General features: G+C 37.0%; 2 protein-coding genes across 2 annotated transcripts; both read left to right on the top strand.

Annotated features, from left to right (window-relative positions):
- Positions 1–258: 258 nt before the first annotated feature.
- LOC112320766 (fatty acid-binding protein, adipocyte) lies at positions 259–4,788 on the top strand. Its single transcript, XM_024578266.3, has 4 exons — positions 259–416; positions 2,845–3,017; positions 3,806–3,907; positions 4,560–4,788. Exons 1-4 carry the CDS (start codon positions 344–346, stop codon positions 4,608–4,610), a joined length of 399 nt encoding a protein of 132 aa, XP_024434034.1. The 5' UTR covers positions 259–343; the 3' UTR covers positions 4,611–4,788.
- A 5,220-nt stretch (positions 4,789–10,008) lies between these two features.
- Positions 10,009–14,069, top strand: LOC112320767 (fatty acid-binding protein 9). Its single transcript, XM_024578267.2, has 4 exons — positions 10,009–10,277; positions 12,973–13,145; positions 13,613–13,714; positions 13,880–14,069. Exons 1-4 carry the CDS (start codon positions 10,205–10,207, stop codon positions 13,928–13,930), a joined length of 399 nt encoding a protein of 132 aa, XP_024434035.1. The 5' UTR covers positions 10,009–10,204; the 3' UTR covers positions 13,931–14,069.
- Positions 14,070–21,174: the final 7,105 nt, after the last annotated feature.

The raw sequence follows: 21,174 nt of genomic DNA, 5'->3' as shown, positions 1-21,174 counted from the left end.
AATAATAGGGGGAAATATAATGCACTGAGTATTAAAACCATCAAAATAGGCATGTTTAAAACATTCTGTAAGTGGTTAAAAATAATTTGTACTCTCAGTCCAATGACCATTTGCCAGGGAGAAACAAAGTTGAGAAATTTCTATTAAAACATGACTCAGAGGGGGAAATGAGGAGTCTGGTAATGAGGGAAATGCTCTGATATCATTCCCAATTGGTCTTTCATCAGGTCACATGTTCTGGGCATCTTTAAAAGGACCTTAATTGGACTCAGACAGGCACAGCACGTTCCTGAAGGCTGCAGCTTCTTCTCACCTTGCAGAATAATCTTAGACAGCTTGCAAAATGTGTGATGCATTTGTAGGTACCTGGAAACTTGTCTCCAGTGAAAACTTTGATGATTACATGAAAGAAGTGGGTAAGCAAATGAGTGGTGGGAGGACTGTATTTATACCTTTTTCTCTGGGGAAAAGGGGCTGATGGCTGTTTTCCACTCTGGAAGCATTGTCAAGATATGAAATGCTGCTTTCCATATCAAGACTATAAAAATAGCACCTGAGAATCATTTGTTTGTAGAAACATTGTAGACCAAAGTTACAACATCAGGTGAACTAATCAATATGAAAAAGGGTCTAAATGGGATTTTTATAGTCTATAGAAATGAAAAGATTTTATTTGATTGCTAAACTTGGTTATCTTTGGTTTACTTGGCTCTCTGCCTGTGTTTCTTGCATAAAAAGAAGCAATAACTTGGACATAAAACCGTATTTATTTCCTTGCATGTAATAATGTCCGTTGACACTGAAAGCACACTGTATTTCTCATCTTCATATAATTTTTTAAAGTAAACCTATGCTGACCAATTACTTTATTGTCTTAATGTTAATACATTAAAACATGTGGTGGTTTTACGGGAACAAAAATCTTAATTTTAGAGAGTATGTTCCCTAGAGGGCTTACATAGTTCTTTGACTAGCAAATCTGTGGATGCATAGAATTATTGAGTAATTTAAAAGGAGAATGTAACATACATAACATACCTTCTCTTTGATAGTGGAGTCTTCTGGGTTTTTAGATAAGGAAAAGCAAGGTTGTAGGAAAGCAGGTTCCCACCTTCGGGCTTCTTCACTTTGAAAGCCCTTCCCCCACACCCCTGTGCATGATCAAGTCATATCCAGGGGGCAAATTGGGAAGAAATTCCACACAATATCTTTATTAAGGGTTATGATTTACTCCATAAATATCAATATTTAACCTTCCCCCAAGTCAGAATATTTTTGCTTGTCTATAAATACCGTTTTCCTTGTTTATAGAGAAAGAGGGAAATCAGGAACTTCAGCATGAGTGAGACCTAATTTTCTAGAATATCAATTAATTTTGATACAATAAGCTAATATGTGCTGATATAGAAATGCCAAGACTTGAGGCTATTTACCTACGGATTTTAAAAAACATTTTACACTTTTAATATTTATATTTAAGTTCTTCTACTGTGTTTTAAAATTAGAAAGTATGATGATAAGACAATAAGCTAACTCCTGAAATTACCTACTCTAATTGATAATGGATAAGCAGGTATCACCTTCATCAGCCAAATAAGGACAGGTTCCGGCAAGTGGAGAATAGGATTTTGCCCATGGGTGGCCACTCCGGAATCACACTTGGTGTAGCATCCAGTCACTGTGCTGGCTCACTTCCTGTATTTGACAACAGAGTCAGGATTTGATGAAGCAACATATTCTCTTATCTGCCAGGGAGCTAAATCAGAGCCTCAGTACCACTTGTTTTCTTCAATATTTCTCTCCGTGATCCCTCTTTCCTAATCTTTGGTATCTGTAAGCAACCTTTAGTCAAAGAAATAGCTTAGATTTATACACAGGTGTTTAAAAAAATCCAACACATCCAGTGACCATAGTAAATTCTGTATCACACATGCAGTGAGTTCAAGTTACTGCTGTGTCTGTTGGGTGGTAAATTGTTCATCCCATACCCTCCACAAGAAAAGTAGATTGCTTTTTTTTTTTAAGAGAAATTTGTAACTTAGGTGACTGAGAATCAAGTATTGATTACTAAACTTATAAAATAGTGATTTGTTAAATTTTAAGGTTTTCACAATTTATACCTAGATCCTCTTTAACCTTTCCTATAATTTATTGGGAGCCATGTCACCGTTCTATAATAATATAAATGTAGGAAACATTTTGCCTGTGGAGAAATTCATCAAAATCTTTATTCTGTGATAAAGTAATGTGAAAAAGTTAACAAACTAGATGGGCAGCAAGTGCCACGAAATGTAAGTTTTGGACCCACAAACAGGTGATTTCTTTTAACTGAGTAACTCTATATAGGCCCCAATATCCTATTGAGAATTCCATCTTTGATTGTGATTAGATCACTTTCATCTAAGAAAAAATGGTCACGGTGCCCCAAGTGTTTCACGAATTGAGCAAAATGACAGGTGCTGCCTTAACGGCTGTGATGGCCAGTAAATGTGAGAGTGTGTGGCTTTTTAAAAATACATACATTTCAGAAGACTTCACCTTTGTACATATTCTTGTTGAAATTAACAGTGGGTCTCCTGAGGAGCTGCATCTGAACTGCAGAGGGAAAATTTAAAGAACAAATCCACAGCTAATTGTGCATCATGTGTTTCTTTAAATATTAGCCTCTTTACTTGTGTGCAGGAGCTGTTTAAATGAGGCAATTAAGAAATTCACCAATTTTCCCTTTTATGCACACGTGTCCCAACCTACACACACAGGCACACTCATAGACATACTACAGCTGTTTCTTAAAGATGTGAGAGAAAGTTGTAAACCTGATGTTTCTTCTCTTCCCACCTGCAGGAGTGGGCTTTGCCACCAGGAAAGTGGCTGGTATGGCCAAGCCCAACATGATCATCAGTGTCAGTGGGGATGTGATCACCATTAAAACAGAAAGTACCTTTAAAAACACAGAGATTTCCTTCAAACTGGGCCAGGAATTTGATGAAGTCACAGCAGATGACAGAAAAGTCAAGGTGAGGAATAGGAATTGGAGCAGAGGAAAAGCCAGGTTGCTAAATGAGCAGCTGCTGTCTCCAAGAAGCCATTCTATAAGGAGGAAAAACCACCTACCACAGGCCGAAGATCCCTGACCTATATCTAAACCATGTTGCCTTTGATATTTAGTTTGTGAATTTTACTACTTTTTTAAAAGTTGTCATTATTATTTTAAGAAACAATTTATTTGTCATTCCATGTATATACTTTAAAGATTTTATTTATTTAGTTTTAGAGAGGGGGAAGTGAGGAAAAAGGAGAGGGAGAGAAACATCAATGTGTGAGAGATATATTGATTGGTTGCCTCTCACATGCCCTCAACCAGGGACCTGGCCTGCAACCCAGGCATGTGCCCTGACTGGGAATCGAACCAGTGACTTTTCAGTTCTCAGGCTGGCACTCAATCCACTGAGCCACACCAGCCAAGGCCCATATATATAAAATTTAAGTGGATTAAAGTAACATAATGTTACAGAAATTTATAAAGAGTGGGAAAATGTTTAGATCACTTATAATACTACCACCTCAACATAAATTTATTACCTATATTCTTTCACAGTATTTTTTCAAATGCATGTTTGTATAATATTTTGATCATAATGCATATACACTTTGTATGCTTTTATTTTTGACATTCATTTTTTTATTGCAATATATTCTTAAATTTAGAATTTATAATGACCTCAAAAGACTCCTTAAAACAAAGGTGACTTTGTATTTCCCTCTACCATGTAAAAATTGTAACCATTTTTTATTGCACCTGCAGAGCATCATAACCTTAGATGGAAGTGCCCTCATACAGGTGCAGAAATGGGATGGAAAGTCAACGACCATAAAGAGAAAGAGAGTGGATGATAAACTCGTGGTGGTGAGTATGTTCTAGCTGCTAGATTCTACTTCCAGGGCATCTTTTTTTTTAAGAGTTTATTTATTATTTTTTTTAGAGAGAGGGGAAGGGAAGGAGAAGAGCAGAAGAGAAACATCAATGTATGGTTGCCTGTCACACGCCCCCTACTGGGGACCTGGCCTGCAACCCAGGCACATACCCTGACTGGGAGTCAAACTGGAAATCCTTTGGTTTGCAGGCCAGCACTTTGTCCACTGAGCCACACCAGCCAAGACTAGGCCATCTTATAATTATCATTTGACTTAAACAAACAGATACTTGCTCTTGCTTACGTAGAACAAAAAGTGATTCTCTTGGGTTCATGGTTTCATAATTGGTCTTCATGCTTATAGCTCAGCCTGGGCATGCTGTCCACCAGGAAGCATTCCCTGACCCCTCAAAGCATGCACTATGTGGTATTACATTTGCTTTTATTACTCCCCATCCAGATTGCAAGGTTCCTTAAGGAAAAGACTTGTATCTTTTTGGTCTTTATATCTCCTTAGTACATTACAACATCAGGTATACATAGCAGCCCAGAACAAATATCTTTCAAATGAGTGTTGTTTCCTTCCCAACACTGAAGGAGACAATAAACAAACCTGTGATTGACCAAGAATTTTTTTGTGTCTAGGAATGTATCATGAAAGGCGTCACTTCTACCCGAGTTTATGAAAGAGCATAAACCAAGGGACATTGAACTGGATGGAAGTTTGCATCGAACTCTATGCCATTCTGTTGGATATGTTGTCCAAACATATATTGCTATTTTCCACTAATTAGCAAGCAACTAATTTTTTGCCAATCTGATTATTCAATGTAGTTGCCTTTCATTGGTTAAATAAAATGTTTTAGAGTTAGAAGATGATGTAATGATTTATTCATTGGACCAGAGAATTTCTTACTTATAACTCAGAGAAAGAAATAGAAAATCATGTTATTGCTTTGTTCTTGGTTTAAGCAATATGATTTTTCATAAATAATCCAAGGTAAAAAATAATATTCAAGAATTTTTCATTGTCTTAGTAGAAATTGATAAACATGTTATTATGGAATATGAAGTTCTTCAGTGTATCTTCAGTCAAGTGACCCTTGCAGAGACCTAAGATAGTTTTAAAAGTACAGTAATTTCCCCTTATCCATGAGGGATACATTCCAAGACCTACCAGTGGATGCCCGAAACCACGGAGAGTATTGAATTCAATATATGCTATATATTTTCTATACATCCATAATTATGATAAAGTTTAATTTATAAATTAGGCACAGTAGAGATGAACAGAAACTGTTAATAAAATACAATTATAACAATGTACTATAATAGAAGTTTTGTGAATTTGACATCATTAAGTAAAATAACGCTTACTTGAACACAAACACCATGATACTGTGATATTTGATCTGACATCTAAGATGGCTACTGAGTAGCTAATGGGTGGGGAGACAAAGGGAAAACTCATATCCCAGGTGGAATGCAGAAGGACATTGTGAGATGTCATCAAGCTCCTCAGAATATTGTGTAGTTTATAATAGATGAATTGCTTATTTCTAGAATTTTCCAATTAATATTCTCCTACTGCAGTTGGCCTTGGATACCCAAAAATGTGAAAAGTGAAACCGTGGTTAAGGGGGGTGACAGCCTTCGGAGATTTTGTGGGTTCAATTCCAGAGCACCTCAATAAAGCGAGGACAGCAATAAAGCAAGTCATGAATTTTTTGGTTTCCCAGTGCATATAAAAGTTACCATATTTTTTGGACCTTAAGACACACCTAGGAGGAAGAAAATAGGAAAAAAAATTTTGAAGCAAAAAATGTGGTAAAATATTTAATAACATAAATAACATAATATTTCACCAAAGTAAATGTAAGCTACATTCAGACTATAAGACACCCCCCCATTTTCCTCCCAAATTTGGGGGGTGTGTCTCTTATAGTCTGAAAAATACGGTATGTTTGTACTATTAAGTATGCAATGACATTATATCTAAAGAGATGTACATGCCTTAATTTAAAAATTCTTTATTGCTAAAGAATGCTAACCATCATCTGGGCTTTCAGTGAGCTGTAACCTTATTGTTGGGACAGGGTCTTGCCCTAGTAACAGGAGAGATGACTGACCACAGGTCACCATAACAAATAGAATAATAGTAATGAAAAAGTTTGAAATTTTGTGAGAACTGCCAAAATGAGACCCAGAGACACAATGTGAGCAAATGTTATTGGAAAAATGGCACCTACAGACTTGCCCAACACAAGGTTGCCACAAACCTTCAGTTTGTAAAATATACACAATGTCTGTGAAGTACAAGAAAACAAATTCAACTGGCCCAGGTGCTGTTGTTATTCATGCCTATCGGTCCAGTGGCAATGAGAGAGAGAAGTAGAGTAACAATGCACATCGTAGAAAAAGATTTCTAGGCTGCAAATTTTAATCTGAAAAGTTATTGGTAAACCAAGCTATCTCTGGAGTCTCTCAAGAGTTGAGTGCAAATAATTCCAAAATATTCATTCCAAAAATGATATGACAGCCTTGTAATCAGTAATGATGGAAATGTCCTCAAAGTGGTTTCCAAGTTTTTCTCAGCAGTGGAACTTTTTATTCAAATAAAATATTGAATATATTCTGGAATTTTTTATTCAAATAAAATCCCTATAACATTCCAATATATAACACAAACAAAAATGATAATGAGACTTTTCAGGTAGGTGTGTGTGTGCATATTAGTTATTTCTTCTGCCCTTAGAAGCTTTGAGGCACCTCTCCATATTATTGGAGTTCCATGTACATAGAATGATAAGTTCAAACTATATACTTACATTTTACAGTAAGTCAACGTCTGTTAAAATGTGTGCTATAGTTGATATAATTGTGTTTGTGATGAGTCTTTTAAAAATATGTCCATTATTTTCTGAACACCTATCCTATATATAACACCAACATATCAACAGGCCCAAAGATAAGTTGCTGGTCACAAGAATTTAGCTAAAGTATAGAAGCAATCCAAGTGTTCCTCAACAGATGAATGGATAGCATAATATGGTCTATTTATACAGTGGAATATTAAGTGTTAAAGGAAATTCTGAGATATACTACAATATGAATTAAGCTTGAGGACATGCTGAATGAAATAAAACAGTCACACAAACAAAAACCCCCACTAAATACTGCATGATTCCACTTAGGTACTTAGAGTAATAAAAATCATAGAGACGGTATAGAATGGTGGTTATCAGGGGTAGGGGGAAAAGAAGAAAGGGGGGTTATTTTTTAATGGGGACAGAGTTTCAGTTTTGCAAGATGAAAAGTGTTCCAGAGATGGATGGTGGGGATGGTTACACAACAACATGAATGTATTTAATACCACTGAACTGTATTGGTTAAGATAGTTAATTTTGTGTTATGTGTATTTTACCACATTAAAAAATTAGAAAAAAAATTGAGTGTGGCCCAGTTAAAATATTATACATACAGCAATAAATTATGAAACATATTTCTGAAAAATTTTATAGCTTCTGGTAGTAACTTTACCAGTATGCCTCACCAATGGAGAATGGAGTATATTAAAATTAAAATTTTATTTAAAACAACTTACTATCTAAAATGTCACAAGAAAGTTTATGTAGACAATGAGATATTATAGAAGCATATAAAATGAGATAATGAAGAAATAAACATTGAAATCATTATGAAAATAAAACATGTACCATAACTGTTCTATAACAAATTACTGCATTTTAGTTCTTTTATTAGGATTAACAATTAAGAACATTCTAAATTGAAACATTAGTACTTGAGGAAATGGTTTGGGGTTTGTTTGTTTGTTTGTTTTTTATACTCAAACAAAGCTGCCAAAGGCTGGCGGTGGCAGCAGTGTGACCAGCAGGGAACTGTCTTGGTTGAAGATGGAGACTTACATGGTCGTAATGAGCACTGAGCTAAGGCAAGGGTGGCTGATAATCCCTCAAGGCCCTTCATACAAGCAGGACAGGTGAGAACAATGTATTCAAACCTTATCTCTAGTCACTGTTAGAGAAACTAGAATCAGTAAAAAGGGGAACTGTCAGTTATAAAGAAGAGAACACTGCTTATTCCTTTTATCATCCATTCACCAAACATGTGTTGAACACCTGCAATATACCAGGCAATGTCTTACAGATACAGAGGTGACTAAGAAATATTTTCTTTGCTTGATAAATTCACAAAGTAGGTCAGGGGACAGTGGGAGGTTAACTCCTGGCAATACTCTAAGAAAAGTTCTCTAAGAAACTTCTGTTAAAATATGGTTGTGTCACATGACAGGAATCAACTACCTCTGAGCCAGTGTCACAGAGATTTTGGCAATGGATCTGGAAGGATGGGTGATGCCCTGAGGCTGTGCACAGAGGGCTAATATCCTATGTTGCATGCCATTGGTTGTTGTGAAAGTCCAAATTCATCACTTGGGTGAAAACTATTTACAAACATATACTGACTATGAAGGTTTAAGGTGCAAGTCACAAACTCAGACACAAAATTGTTTAAATAGTAATGGAATTTATTAATTCTATAATAAGAATTTCAGAAATGAAGTGGCCTCAGTTTCTCCCTGCTTTGGACCCTGCCATTATCAGTTTTGGCTTTATCTTTGAGTTGGTAACACAAGAAAACAAACTGCGTAGAGACGAAGAGAGACCACCACTCTGGCTCTCTCCAAGGGGTAAAGACATTTGATAGAAGCGGAAATTTGACTTTCCCACTTGTCTCGTGAGCCTTCTGAGTGCTAAAATGGGCCACAGGGTTGACTTCTGGCAGGGGAATTAAAGAAAGGATGGTTACACCAATGAGAGACCTTTTTCCCACTAGCCTACTGGCAAACAGGTGCAGCCATGTATGTTTGCTATCTTCCAGAATAGAGTACACACACGCCTATAACCAGTTAGGCAAGATCTAGTCACGTGCTCATCATTAGAACCTCACCTCTGAAGACATTTTCAACTGTGAACGCACTTATCTTGAGCCCAGGTCTCAGTTTCCTGAAACTGACTCTAGGGAGTTTGCTTCCTGTTTTGCCTTCCTGATATTTTAATAACTATTCCTCCTATAAAGATACTGCATTATAAATTTCCTTTTTATATGTTTTCATCAAAAGAAGTTCTTTAGCCTACTTAATTTATAAACTTGTGATGCCAAAGCATCAACAAACTTTTTTAAAAATTTGTTTTTTTAACAAAGAGATGGTTTGAATAAATATTTCTCTGAATTGAAGGAATATTTAACACAGGCAGACAATAGTATGAATATTCTTCTTCTGATTTTCCAGCCTTCTTCAAAACATCTGGAGCTCAGGGCTGTGACATAAATCTACAGCTTCTGACTCAAATCCTTGTTAGTAAACACAATACCTGCAAAGTTCACATCCATTACTTGGGTTGAAGAAGATGATTTCAGACATAATTACACAAAGATTTAAATTATCTGCTTATTTGTCTTTTAGAGTGCATTTATCAAAATACTGTATCTCCCCTGAAAAGTTTCCTTCACAATATCAAGTGGTATCTTTTAATACTGAGCTTACTTTGTAAGCCTAGAAGATGAATTTTACAAGCATTAGCTCTACCACCAATTTTGAGCTTAAATCACAGAACACTAATCAATGATAATTGTTACTTTTCTTCCCAGTTCACAATTACTCTTGATGAAGAACAATGATAAAATTAATGATAACCCACACCTCCAAGCAATTATAGATATTTCAGTTACATTAACTGATATCAGTTCATCAACCCTGCAAGGAAGGGAGGGGAAGATATTATATTAATGAAGAGAGTTCTCTGGTAATGTGATTTGTGCAAACAAAAAACCAGCTGAGGTGTGGCCAAGTAAGGATGTCCTTGTATCAGGAGGGACAGCACCTCAGTCAGGTGTTTGTTAGACATCTCTCAGGAGATTCCTTCAGAGTTGTCTAGACATTCATTCAAAAGGCCAATATCTATGGAAAATTGTTTCCATTCCACAGGGTATATTTATCAGGTGGACCTGGGGTATAACTCTGTTTGCCAGAAGCTATAATTATGGACCTAAATTCAACTTCCCATGTTAATTTTCTGCTCCTTAATTTGGAGGTAGACAAAATGAGTCAATGCTGATGCTTGGACTCTTTGGTCTTGTTGCTACCCACTGGCCATTTCAAAAGAGTCACGTGATGAAGATGTATTTTAAATGAAGATGTTGTAGCACTGTGTTGCCTGTGATTCTTTGGCTTCTGGTTGTGAGCATCTATTCTCTGCAAGCTTTCCATCATGATCGAGCCCTTCTTGGGAACTTGGAAACTGGAATCCAGTGAAAATTTTGAGGAATACTTGGAACAGCTAGGTGAGAAATACCATTGCAAGGTTTGGAAACTGGCCACATATTTTGTGATGAGGTTGGGTTTGCACTTTACCATGAATGACCCTACAGTTCTCTCTTTTGTGATCCTAGGGTACATTCACATGAGATTAACAAAGTTTATGTAGCTACTTTTGCTTTTTTATATTACTAGTAATAATTGTCTCTTTTGGGAATACTATGTTCACATATACTTCTTTCTACTCATCATTCATATATTTAAGTCCATTTATCCTTAATTAAAACATTTGAAAAAATATTTTGAAAATAACCCCTTCATAAACTTTCTCTTTAGCTTGATTATTTCATCAAATAGCTTTTCCCAGCTTCAAATGTGTAGACACTAATAACTATCTACAATTAAATTTATCAACTAAATTTGTTTCAAGGTCTGCTTTAAGTTTTAACTTCAAAAGAGCAATAACAACAAGTGAAGTTTAGTTGGTTAATTTTTAGAGTTTGATAACTGTGGAAGATATTTTTAAAACATTGTTTTGAAGAATTTCAAATTTTTCATTGGAGAAATGAAACACTTTTCCTCATTAAATGTCTCACCATTGGCTATTTCTCAGACATATGAACCCTATCTACCCTTGAGCTCTTATGCAAGTGTGTAAACATCTATTACAGTGCTTGGGTTTATAGCAACTAAACTATCCTGTAATAATGCTAGAAGAACTCCTAATTAAGAAATTTTTAATGCTTAATTAAGAGAAACTTCCCTTGCTATAATAAATTTTATATAAAGTGAAGAATTTTTAACTTACGTTTTTATTATATTTTGTTCTATTGTTTAATTTTAAGTTGGACCTCATTCAACTCCTTTCCTTAAAAAAAAAATTATTGTTGTTCAAGTACAGTCATCTCCATTTTCCTACCACCACTCACCCCTGCCCCAAGCATCCCCACCTCCCACCCTCGATCCTACCCACTTTTAGCTTTATCCATGTGTCCTTTATACTATTTCCTTGACAACCCTTCCCTTCTTTCCCCCTATGACCCCCTCCCACTTCCCCTCTTGTTACTGTCAGTTTGTCCTTAATTTCAATATCTCTGGTTATAGTTTGCTTGCTTGTTTGTTTTATTGATTAGATTCCACTTATAGGTGAGATCATATGGCATTTGTCTTTCACCGCCTGGCTTATTTCACTTAGCATAATGCTCTCCAGTTCCATCCATGCTGTTGCAAAAGATAGGAGCTCCTTCTTTCTTTCTGCTGCATAGTATTCCATTGTGTAAATGTACCATAGTTTTTAGATCCACTCATTTACTGATGGGCACTTAGGTTGCTTCCAGCACTTGACTATTGTAAATTGTACTTCTGTGAACATTGGGGTGCACAGGCTCTTTTGAGTTGGTGTTTCGGGATTCATAGGGTATAATCCCAGCAGTGGAATTGCTGGGTCAAAAGGCAGTTCCATTTTTTAGTGTTCTGAGGAAATTCCATACTGTTTTCCACAGTGGCTGCAGCAGTCTGCAATGCAACATAAGAAGTCAATGTGCTCATAATACAGTATTTGTATTTTTTCATAATCGGTATTAACTTCTCAGGGACTAATTTAAACATATTTTTCTATCTCTTCATGGATTCATAAACTCACCTGTTTTGAGCTTAAATTTGGGGGTATCTAAGAAACTTGGGACTTCTGGCAAAAGCATTTGTGTTGGTTGGGAGCTGGGCTTAGGCAGAGGCGAGAGAGCCTAACAGCTGAGAACCTACTCTGTGACACTTACCATGTAAATCCTTCTACTTCATCTACCACACACATGCCTGTGAGGTAAGTCCTATAGTTGTGCACATTTGACTATTGAGATAACATGCCCAAGCTGGCAAAGTTGGAGCTTGGGCTTCAACCATATCACCCTTCTCTCTTCTGGGACACACGTCTAAAACTGCTTCTCTGCAGTTAGATGGTCCTGTCATTCCATAACCTGAACCAGAAATGAGTCTGATTTTGATGCTGATTTCAAGTCAGCTCTTCTGGATCTCCTGTAGAGGTCAAGTGGGACATTGGACAGTCCCAACATGAACAATAGGGCCAGGTTCTCAGTCAAATGGTTGTCTGCCACCTCCTCAGCAAGATGGGATTGAACCTGCAAATGAGACTAGTTCTTGAACTTTTTAAGTTATGTTCTTTTAACATAGTTTAGATATACTGAAAATTGTATTTATTGATTTTTTAAGAAAAAAGTGTGCTAAAATTCTTAAAAAGTTAGAAAATGTGTGTTTAAGTTTCAGCTCTTTTACTCACCAGACACATCACCTAGAGTGAGCCTCCCAAACTCTCTGAGACCCTGTGTCCTCATCTCCAAAATGAGGATAATGACATCCCTTATACTAGCATCTGATTACCTGAAAGGCATTATACAAATACTCACTTTAGATTAAAGTTTCAAAAAAAAGTGAAGTTATTACAGTTTCAAGTAATTAAAAGTATTACAGTTTCAAAAAAAAGTGAAGTTATCTTTGCAAAATAACAAGCATAATTACCAGACATACCCTCTGATTGGGAGAGTCTGGCTCGATCCACCTATCACAGAGAGCATTGAAGAAATTACCTCACATCATCCAAAACATCAATGGGGGAAGCATGCATTCTTTTAAAATTGCTTCCAAAATAATTGTTTGCACTTCTTCCTAAATGTCTTAAGATAGGCTGCTGCTTTCTCTGCGTTACAGGAGTGCCCGTTACAATCCGGCACCTAGCCGCGTTAGAGAAGCCAAAAATCAGTATTAGCGCCAATGGAGATAAGGTGAGGATCAAAACAGAGAGCTCTTTCAAGAACTTTGAGATCTCCTTCAAGCTAGGGGAAGAGTTTGATGAAACCACAGCAGATAACCGGAAAGTGAAGGTAAGAACCAAATCATCCTGATGTTTCCCAATCAGGAAAAACCAAGAAGGTGGTTGGGAAAGATTTATTCATATCTAATTTGATTAATTACCAAGTCAGTCAGGGCTTGTTTTATTCATTAATGTTGTACATCAAAGCCACTACTTTTGCAAATCATTCTGTTGTTTAACAGAGCCAAAAATTTAACATGTTTTTCACTTTTTTTTTCAGATCTCTCTTTGCCATTGTATAAAAAAGCATGTAAAAGAAAACAATCATCCACAAATAGTTTGTGTATCATTTGGTGGAGGAGGGCATTAATTGAACAAAGTCTTGAGACTTCTCTAGTTTTATGATATTAAATTATAACAGGAACTGAAGTGAGGATTTTGGAGGAAAAATTTCAAAATAGAGATTAAAAAGTAGTCTTATGTAGCTTAGAATGTAGTGAACTGCTATTTCTAACTGATTCCTGTATGCATTTATAGAGCATTGTAACATTAGATGGTGACTCACTGGTCCATGTCCAAAAATGGCTTGGCAAAGAGACAACAATCAAAAGACAAATTATAGATGGAAAAATGGTAGCGGTGAGTTTTCTCTAAATGGAACTTTTTAAATGCTCTTATTTGAAGTAGGCCTCTCAAGTTACTCAGTTGCTCTGTCTGCGTCCTGATTCGAGGGTCTGGGGAGGTGGGGCACAGAAAGCTTAACCTGTCAACTACCAGCTCTAACAAACCCCTCTTTGCTTTTAGAAACATACCATGAATAATGTTGTCAGCACACGAGTCTACAAAAAAGTATGAGGAAAGTGTCTACACCAGAGAAAACATGCTCACTAACAGAAAATGGGGGCTTGATGAAGATATGCCTCAGGACCAATGATTTGAAAAACTGCTTCATAAAAATTTGCTCAATAAAACCATTAACTTCAGTGTAGTTTTGGAGCCATGTGATACTGAGAGTTAGGAACAATCTGATAAATTGGTGGAGCAAGAAGCTACTTGCCTGTGGTGTGATTGTAAGAGCACTAGCATCCTCTTTGTCCTCTACCCACCTGACTTCTGCAGTCTGGTGTTCTCTCCATGGAACAGTTCCATTTAGATTAGGGCATCTGTCAAACGGTGCCCTGTGGAAATTAATGTGACCTCCAAGGGGGAAATGTTGTAAACCTTGGAAGCTGCTTTGGGCAACACAGATGGTGAAAATGAATATTGTTGGTTTTTTATTTTTGCAGAAAGCTGGCCTGCTTATAGTTAGGATGGATGGATGGGTAGATGTATACATGGATACATTAACAGGTAGATAATGAAATAGACTCTGGATATCATACACTGTGGTTGAATTATTATAGAAGAACATTTATAAACAATTTTTATCTTCCTTACCCATAAACCCACTTAAAATAGCCAGCCTACTGCATCTGCCACCACTTTTACAATGTAGTCTTTGCAGAACAGTATTTCATTAAATGCTAGCCTTGAATTTCTAAATGCCCAGTAAAAATATTATTGAAACTACACAAAGTCCCTTAGTAATTTAACTAAGTACCGTCACTAGGAAGCACTCTCAGGGCTTAGAGCAAAACCTAGTAATGTAGGAAAAATTAAAAGGTAAATCCTAAAACAATGAGAATGTTTGTAGCAGTGGGAAGAGGAAAAGGAGGAAAAAAAAGGTAAGTATTGTGTTGAATCTTAAATTTTAAAAATAAATAATAGTTGGCCAAAAATAAGTCTGGAGTCCTGTTTAATGGGTGCTAAAATAGAACATCCATGTCATTTGTCATGTATACTGGTGGAAAGTAAAACTGGAAAGGGTCACTATCAATGATTACACCTGGATGACAGGCATAGACTGGAACCCTCCCAGGCAAACTTGGCGGGGGAGTCATCATGGTAAGGATGAAATTGAAGGGTAATGTACAGGGCTGAGTATGTGGCTGGGACCAGAACTGAACCTCCACAAGGAAAGAAACTAGGGCTGTCAGATAAAATCATGAAAACCTCTGAGCACACAGCTGAAGTGACAGCCTTGGTGGTGGTCACACAGCTGCCAGGTGTGAGCAATGAGATTCATCCCCACATGACTTGTCCCTGCTGGTTCTTCCCTAAAGGACTCAACTATGGACAAAATGTAACCATGCTTGCTCTCCAAAAGTCAAAGAGGTGTTTAACCCCCAAGGTAGTGTCCTGTGTGCAAAAGGATCACGCCTCCTTAATTAGAGGACAGCTGCCTTAGTAACAACTCAGATCAGGAGTGAAGGTGTGTTCTACAACCATCAGGGAGAAGACATTGAAAAACACTAGGCATTCATTTAAATCTTTGGCTTTGCAGACACATAATTAAGAAAAGAATAATATGGTTCTGAATTTTCGAGACTTATTTCTCTTCTCATAAATGTGAGAGATCAAAGCACAACAAGAAACAAAATCCTGATGTTCGATCTTTTTTTGCCTATATTTTATTGTTGTTCAAGTACAGTTGTCTCCATTTCCCCCTCACAACTCCCCCCGCCAGCAATCCCCACCTCCCACCCTCGATCCTACCCCCTTTGGCTTTGTTCATGTGTCCTTTATACGTGTTCCTTGACAACTCTTTCCCTTTTCCCCCCAATATCCCCCTCTCATCTCCCCTCTGGTTACTGTCATTTTGTTCTTAATTCCATTGTCTCTGGTTATATTTTGCTTGCTTGTTTTGTTGATTAGGTTCCACTTATAGGTGAGATCATGTGGTATTTGTCTTGCACCGCCTGACTTACTTCACTTAGCATAATGCTCTCCAGTTCCATCCATGCTGTCGTGAAGGTTAGGAGCTCCTTCTTTACTTCTGCTGCATAGTATTCCATTGTGTAAATGTACCATAGTTTTTTATCCACTCATTTACTGAGGGGCACTTAGGTTTCTTCCAGCACTTGGCTATTTAGTAGGTGGCATCAAACATAACACTCCTGAGGAAATCATTCATTCAACAAGTTCTTACTCAGCTACCACTGTCTGTTCATGCATATTGGGTGCTAGAACACAGCATATGAGTTAAACATGGATTTAGAATTCACAACTATCTCTGATGTTACAAGTAACAGAGGCATCATGAAATCCATTGCCTTCATTTTTATTCTCAGTCAAATCATGTTAAAATTTCTGTAAGAAAAAATTCATTAAAGTTTATACTTAGACTCATTACAAGATCAGTCTCTTGGTGTATTTGACTTGCCTTAAATGTCATTATCTATGAATAAATGATAACATGTCACATTTATCAAGTTATATTAGATTTATCATTATCTATAAGGAAATGATAACATGTCATTTTTATCAAATTTTATTAGAAATAACAAAACTTTTCATTATAGTAAGTTAAGCAATGAAAAGCTATTATTCACTCACCTTCCATAAGGGTTTTAAAAAAGGAAGTAGAGTATATTTTATGAGCCTCATAGAAAAATATATATTTTATTTTTGAATATTTTTGTTCCGAATAACTTAGTTGTAAACCATTATATTTTAAATTCATGCTGATGTTCATAGGAAAATATTAATTATCCAAAGATCAATCATACTGGAACCATGATCAACACTATTATCAAAGAGTAATGCACCAGATTTCTTTTTTGCTACCCAATCCTGTTTAGTAACTCACTGACAAAAATAATTTTTGAACATTCTTAGTGTATTTAATTTTCATTCTTTTTGCATAAAAATGCAATTAACACAAATGGACATCAAAAGTATAACCAAAGATAGATGGAAAATTAGGATGAAGTGTCGGGGTATAACTTAATTCCCAAGTTATAAATTCTAAAGGTTTCTTTTGAACATTTAGGGGAAAATATATGCTGTCCATTTTGAAGTTTGGTATCTGGATGTGTAAGTATTGGAGAGGGACAGGGTGGGGGTGGAGGGCATCTATCCACCAGTCCCAAGATAGAATGGAGTCGACTGTTGTCCAGAAACATACTGAAGTGAAGTGAGATGAATGAACTTGTTGAGTCCTCCTCCTGCCACTGTCGGCTGTGTGAGCATGAAATAAGGTGTGTAACCACTGAACTTTTCTCCTTTGAGAAATGGAAAAATCTATATCACAGGGTTGTAGGGAGGGTTAAAGACTTTATGCAATGGACCAGCACAGAAAATCCCTCATTTTCTCATCTTTTCCACAGCCCTCTAGATTATAAAAGGATTTGGATGCACAGAGTAGGGACAATGTAACAGAGGGCATATTCAACACACAGTGGGCAGAACAAGTCAGAGCAGAAGAGTCTCAGTGGAGGTAAGCTTTGAATAAGGTCTGGAAGCCACTCATTAGTTAAGAAAGGGGGGTTGGGGAGAATGAGCAAGGAAATGGATTCTGGTTTGCTTTGTAAAATAGAGTTCAGATTTCGGTAGATGCTGATTAAAAGTAAAACCTTTCAATACATAAATTACAAAGCAATTTCATAAAGTATGATATGTAAATTATACTTTCAGTCTTCATACCATCTCAATTACTGAAAAAAATTTGTAAGAAAATCAAAGGAAAAAGGGTTTGTAGGAACAATTATTAAGGACACATGGACAATAACGGGGGGGTGGGGTGGAAAGGTGGAAATGGGAGGGAGGTGGGGAGGGTTGGGTGGGGATTAGGCTGGGGTAGGGGAAAAAGGCAGAGAACTGTACTTGAATGACAATAAAATTAAGGAAAAAAAAGAAAATCAAAGGAAAAAAGCAGGAAACAAAGTAGGTTACCTGAATAACACAAGATTAGAAAATCATCTGCATTTTTACGTTTTTACAGGGTGGGGCAAAAGTAGGTTTACAGCTGTTCACATTAAAAATAATAAAATAATTAATAGATAAAATACAAGAATAAACTCTGTTTCACACACTCACAACTGTAAACCTACTTTTGCCTCATCCTGTATTTGTTCTTTATAAAATAAAACTACACACACCTTTTACTGTGCTATACTAGTGAATTTTTTTTAAAGGAATTCTTTTGTCCTATCAGCTGTAAGGGAGCAGGTGGCTGAGTCCTAAAAAGGATTTCCTACGGCTCTTTGTGCTAATACCTGAAAAGTTGAGCTTACTTTTATGGCCTTAATATCACTTTCTCTCTAAGAGGAAATGTAAATTTAAAAAACAAACAAAACAAAGCAAAACAAAAAACCATTGTCAACCCAAGATGAGCTATACTGATTATAGAAAAAACTGAAATTCAGAAATTCCACCTTCTATATCCTCCTCAGTGAATGAGTAAGTTCCATTCTCAGGTGCCCCATTATGAATAATGATTTGAAATCTTAGGCTAGACTTTGGAAAAGACACTGTGCATATTACAGTTCAGTAAAAAGAAAGCCAATTGCATTCTTTAGAGGAATCACAAACCACTTCTTCCCTCCCTTTTGTCATTCAACAAAAGAAAAGCCATTCACTACATTTGAGCAGCACTAATACAACTGTCACTCGAGTCTAAGAAAGATCAGTTCAGATAGTCATGGGCTAAGAAAGTTCCAAGAAATGGTATTTATTAAGAAAAAAACTTTAAACTCAGCATTGTCAAATGTAGAGGAAAAACACTTATTTAAAATATAAAAGAGGAGATTGTCAGGCCTGAAGTCACCTTCTGTGGAACAGCTGCCTGGGAGGGGCACATAATGCCCTGGTGGCCAAGTTGTGAAGATAGATCAGATCATCAACCTCATGGCATCTGATGGCTGAGAAATTCCATAAAGTGTCCTCCTACATGGCAATGATTAATTGGCGTTTTTTAAAGTATATTTTATTGATTATGCTATTACAGTTGTCCCATTTTTTCTCCTTTATACCCTCTGCCCTGCCCCCACTTCCCTCTAGCATTCCCCCCTCTTAGTTCATGTCCATGGGTCGTACATGTAAGTTCTTTGGCTTCTCCATTTCCTATGCTATTCTCTCTTTTTTTAATTTTTATTGTTATTCAATTACAGTTGTGTGCCTTTTCTCCCCATCCCTCCACCCCACCCCAGCTGAACCCACCTCCCTCCCCCACCTCCACCCTCCCCCTTGGTTTTGTCCATGTGTCCTTTATAGTAGTTCCTGTAATCCCCTCTTCCCACTGTCCCCCCCCCCCCCGCTATTGTTAGATTGTTCTTAACTTCAATGTCTCTGGTTATATTTTCTTTGCTTTTTTCTTTTGTTGACTATGTTCCCGTTAAAGGTGAGATCATATGATATTTGTCCCTCACCACCAGGCTTATTTCACTTAGCATAACGCTCTCCGGTTTCATCCATGCTGTTGCAAAGGCTATAAGCTCCTTATTTCTCTCTGCTGCGTAGAATTCCATTGTGTAAATATACCATAGTTTTTGGATCCACTCATTTGCTGATGGGCACTTAGCTTGCTTCCAGTACTTGGCTATTGTAAATTGTGCTGCTATGAACATTGGGGTGCACAGGTTCTTTTGGATTGGTGTTTCAGGGTTCTTAGGGTATAATCCAAGCAGCGGAATTGCTGGGTCAAAGGGCAGTTCCATTTTTAGTTTTCTGAGGAAATTCCATATTGTTTTCCACAGTGGCCTCACCAGTCTGCATTCCCACCAACAGTGCACTAGGGTTCCCTTTTCTCCGCATCCTCTCCAACATTTGTTTGTGGATTTGTTTATGTTGGCCACTCTGACTGGTGTGAGATGGTACCTCATTGTGGTTTTAATTTACATCTCTCTGATGGCTAGTGATGCTGAGCATCTTTTCACATGTCTCTGGGACCTCTGTATGTCTTCCTTGGAGAAGTGTCTGTTCAAGTCCTTTGCCCATTTTTTAATTGGGTTGTTTGTCTTCCTGGAGTGCAGTCGTGTGAGTTCTTTATATATATTGGAGATCAGGCCCTTGTCTGAGGTATCATTAGCAAATATGTTTTCCCATACTGTTTGTTCTCTTTGTAATTTGTTGCTGTTTTCTTTAGCCATCCAGAAGCTTTTTATTTTGATGAGGTCCCATTTGTTTATTCTTTCCTTTATGTCCCTTGCTTTAGGGGATGTGTCTGTGAGGATGTTGCTGCGAGGAATGTCTGAGATTTTCCTGCCAATGATTTCCTCAAGGACTTTTATAGTGTTACAACTTATATTTAAGTCTTTTATCCATCTTGAGTTTATTTTTGTGTATGGCGTAAGTTGGTGATCGAGTTTCATTTTTTTGCATGTAGCTGTCCAGATCTCCCAACACCATCTGTTGAAGAGGCTGTGTTTTGCCCCATTTCATGCTCCTGCCTCCTTTGTCAAATATTAACTGACCGTAAGACTTGAGTTTATTTCTGGGCTCTCTGTTCTGTTCCATTGGTGTATGTGCCTGTTTTTATGCCAGTACCAGGCTGTTTTGATTACAGTGGCCTTGTAATACAGTTTGATATGAGGTATTGTGATCCCTCCTGCTTTGTTCTTCTCTCTCAAAATTGCTGCAGCTATTTGGGGTCATTTATGGTTCCATATGAATATCTGAAAAGGTAGTATGGCCATTTTGATGATGTTAATTCTTCCAATCCATGAGCATGGCACATGCTTCCATTTGTTTCTGTCTTCCTTAATTAATTTCTTCAATGTTGCGTACTTTTCTGAGTGCAGGTCTTTTACCACCTTGGTTAGGTTTTTTCCTAGGTACTTTATTTTTTCTTGTTGCTATATCAAATGGGATTTTTCACTGATTTCTGTTTCTGCTGTTTCATTGTTGGTATACAGGAATGCCTTTGATTTCTGAGTATTGACTTTGTGCCCAGCTCTTTTTCCAAATTCATTTCTTAGGTCGAGTAGTTTTTTGGTGCAGTCTATAGGGTTTTCCATGTACACTATCATGTCATCTGCAAACAGTGACAATTCATTTCCTCCTTTCCAATTTGGATGCCTTTTATTTCTTTTTCTTGTCTAATTGCTGTGGCTAGGACTTCCTATACTATGTTGAATAGGAGTGGTGAGAGGGGGCATCCTTGTCTTGTTCCTGATCTTAGTGGGAAAGCTCTAAGTTTTTGTCCATTGAGTATGATGTTGGCTGTAGGTCTCTCATATATGGCCTTTATTTTGTAGAGGAATGCTCCCTCTATTCCCACT

Source organism: Desmodus rotundus, chromosome 8 (assembly GCF_022682495.2).
Source record: "Desmodus rotundus isolate HL8 chromosome 8, HLdesRot8A.1, whole genome shotgun sequence".
Lineage (NCBI taxonomy): Eukaryota > Metazoa > Chordata > Mammalia > Chiroptera > Phyllostomidae > Desmodus > Desmodus rotundus.
Note: the sequence above shows the minus strand (reverse complement) of the source record. Positions and strands in the feature narration are given on the sequence as shown.

Excerpts from the sequence above, each read along its gene's own strand:
- LOC112320767 (XM_024578267.2), top strand. The coding sequence starts at position 10,205 with ATGATCGAGCCCTTCTTGGGAACTTGGAAACTGGAATCCAGTGAAAAT. Across the intron at positions 10,278-12,972 it reads GGAATACTTGGAACAGCTAG|GAGTGCCCGTTACAATCCGG; the intron begins GTGAGAAATACC and ends TCTGCGTTACAG. Across the intron at positions 13,715-13,879 it reads TAGATGGAAAAATGGTAGCG|AAACATACCATGAATAATGT; the intron begins GTGAGTTTTCTC and ends CTTTGCTTTTAG.
- LOC112320766 (XM_024578266.3), top strand. The coding sequence starts at position 344 with ATGTGTGATGCATTTGTAGGTACCTGGAAACTTGTCTCCAGTGAAAAC. Across the intron at positions 3,018-3,805 it reads CAGATGACAGAAAAGTCAAG|AGCATCATAACCTTAGATGG; the intron begins GTGAGGAATAGG and ends TTGCACCTGCAG. Across the intron at positions 3,908-4,559 it reads TGGATGATAAACTCGTGGTG|GAATGTATCATGAAAGGCGT; the intron begins GTGAGTATGTTC and ends TTTTGTGTCTAG.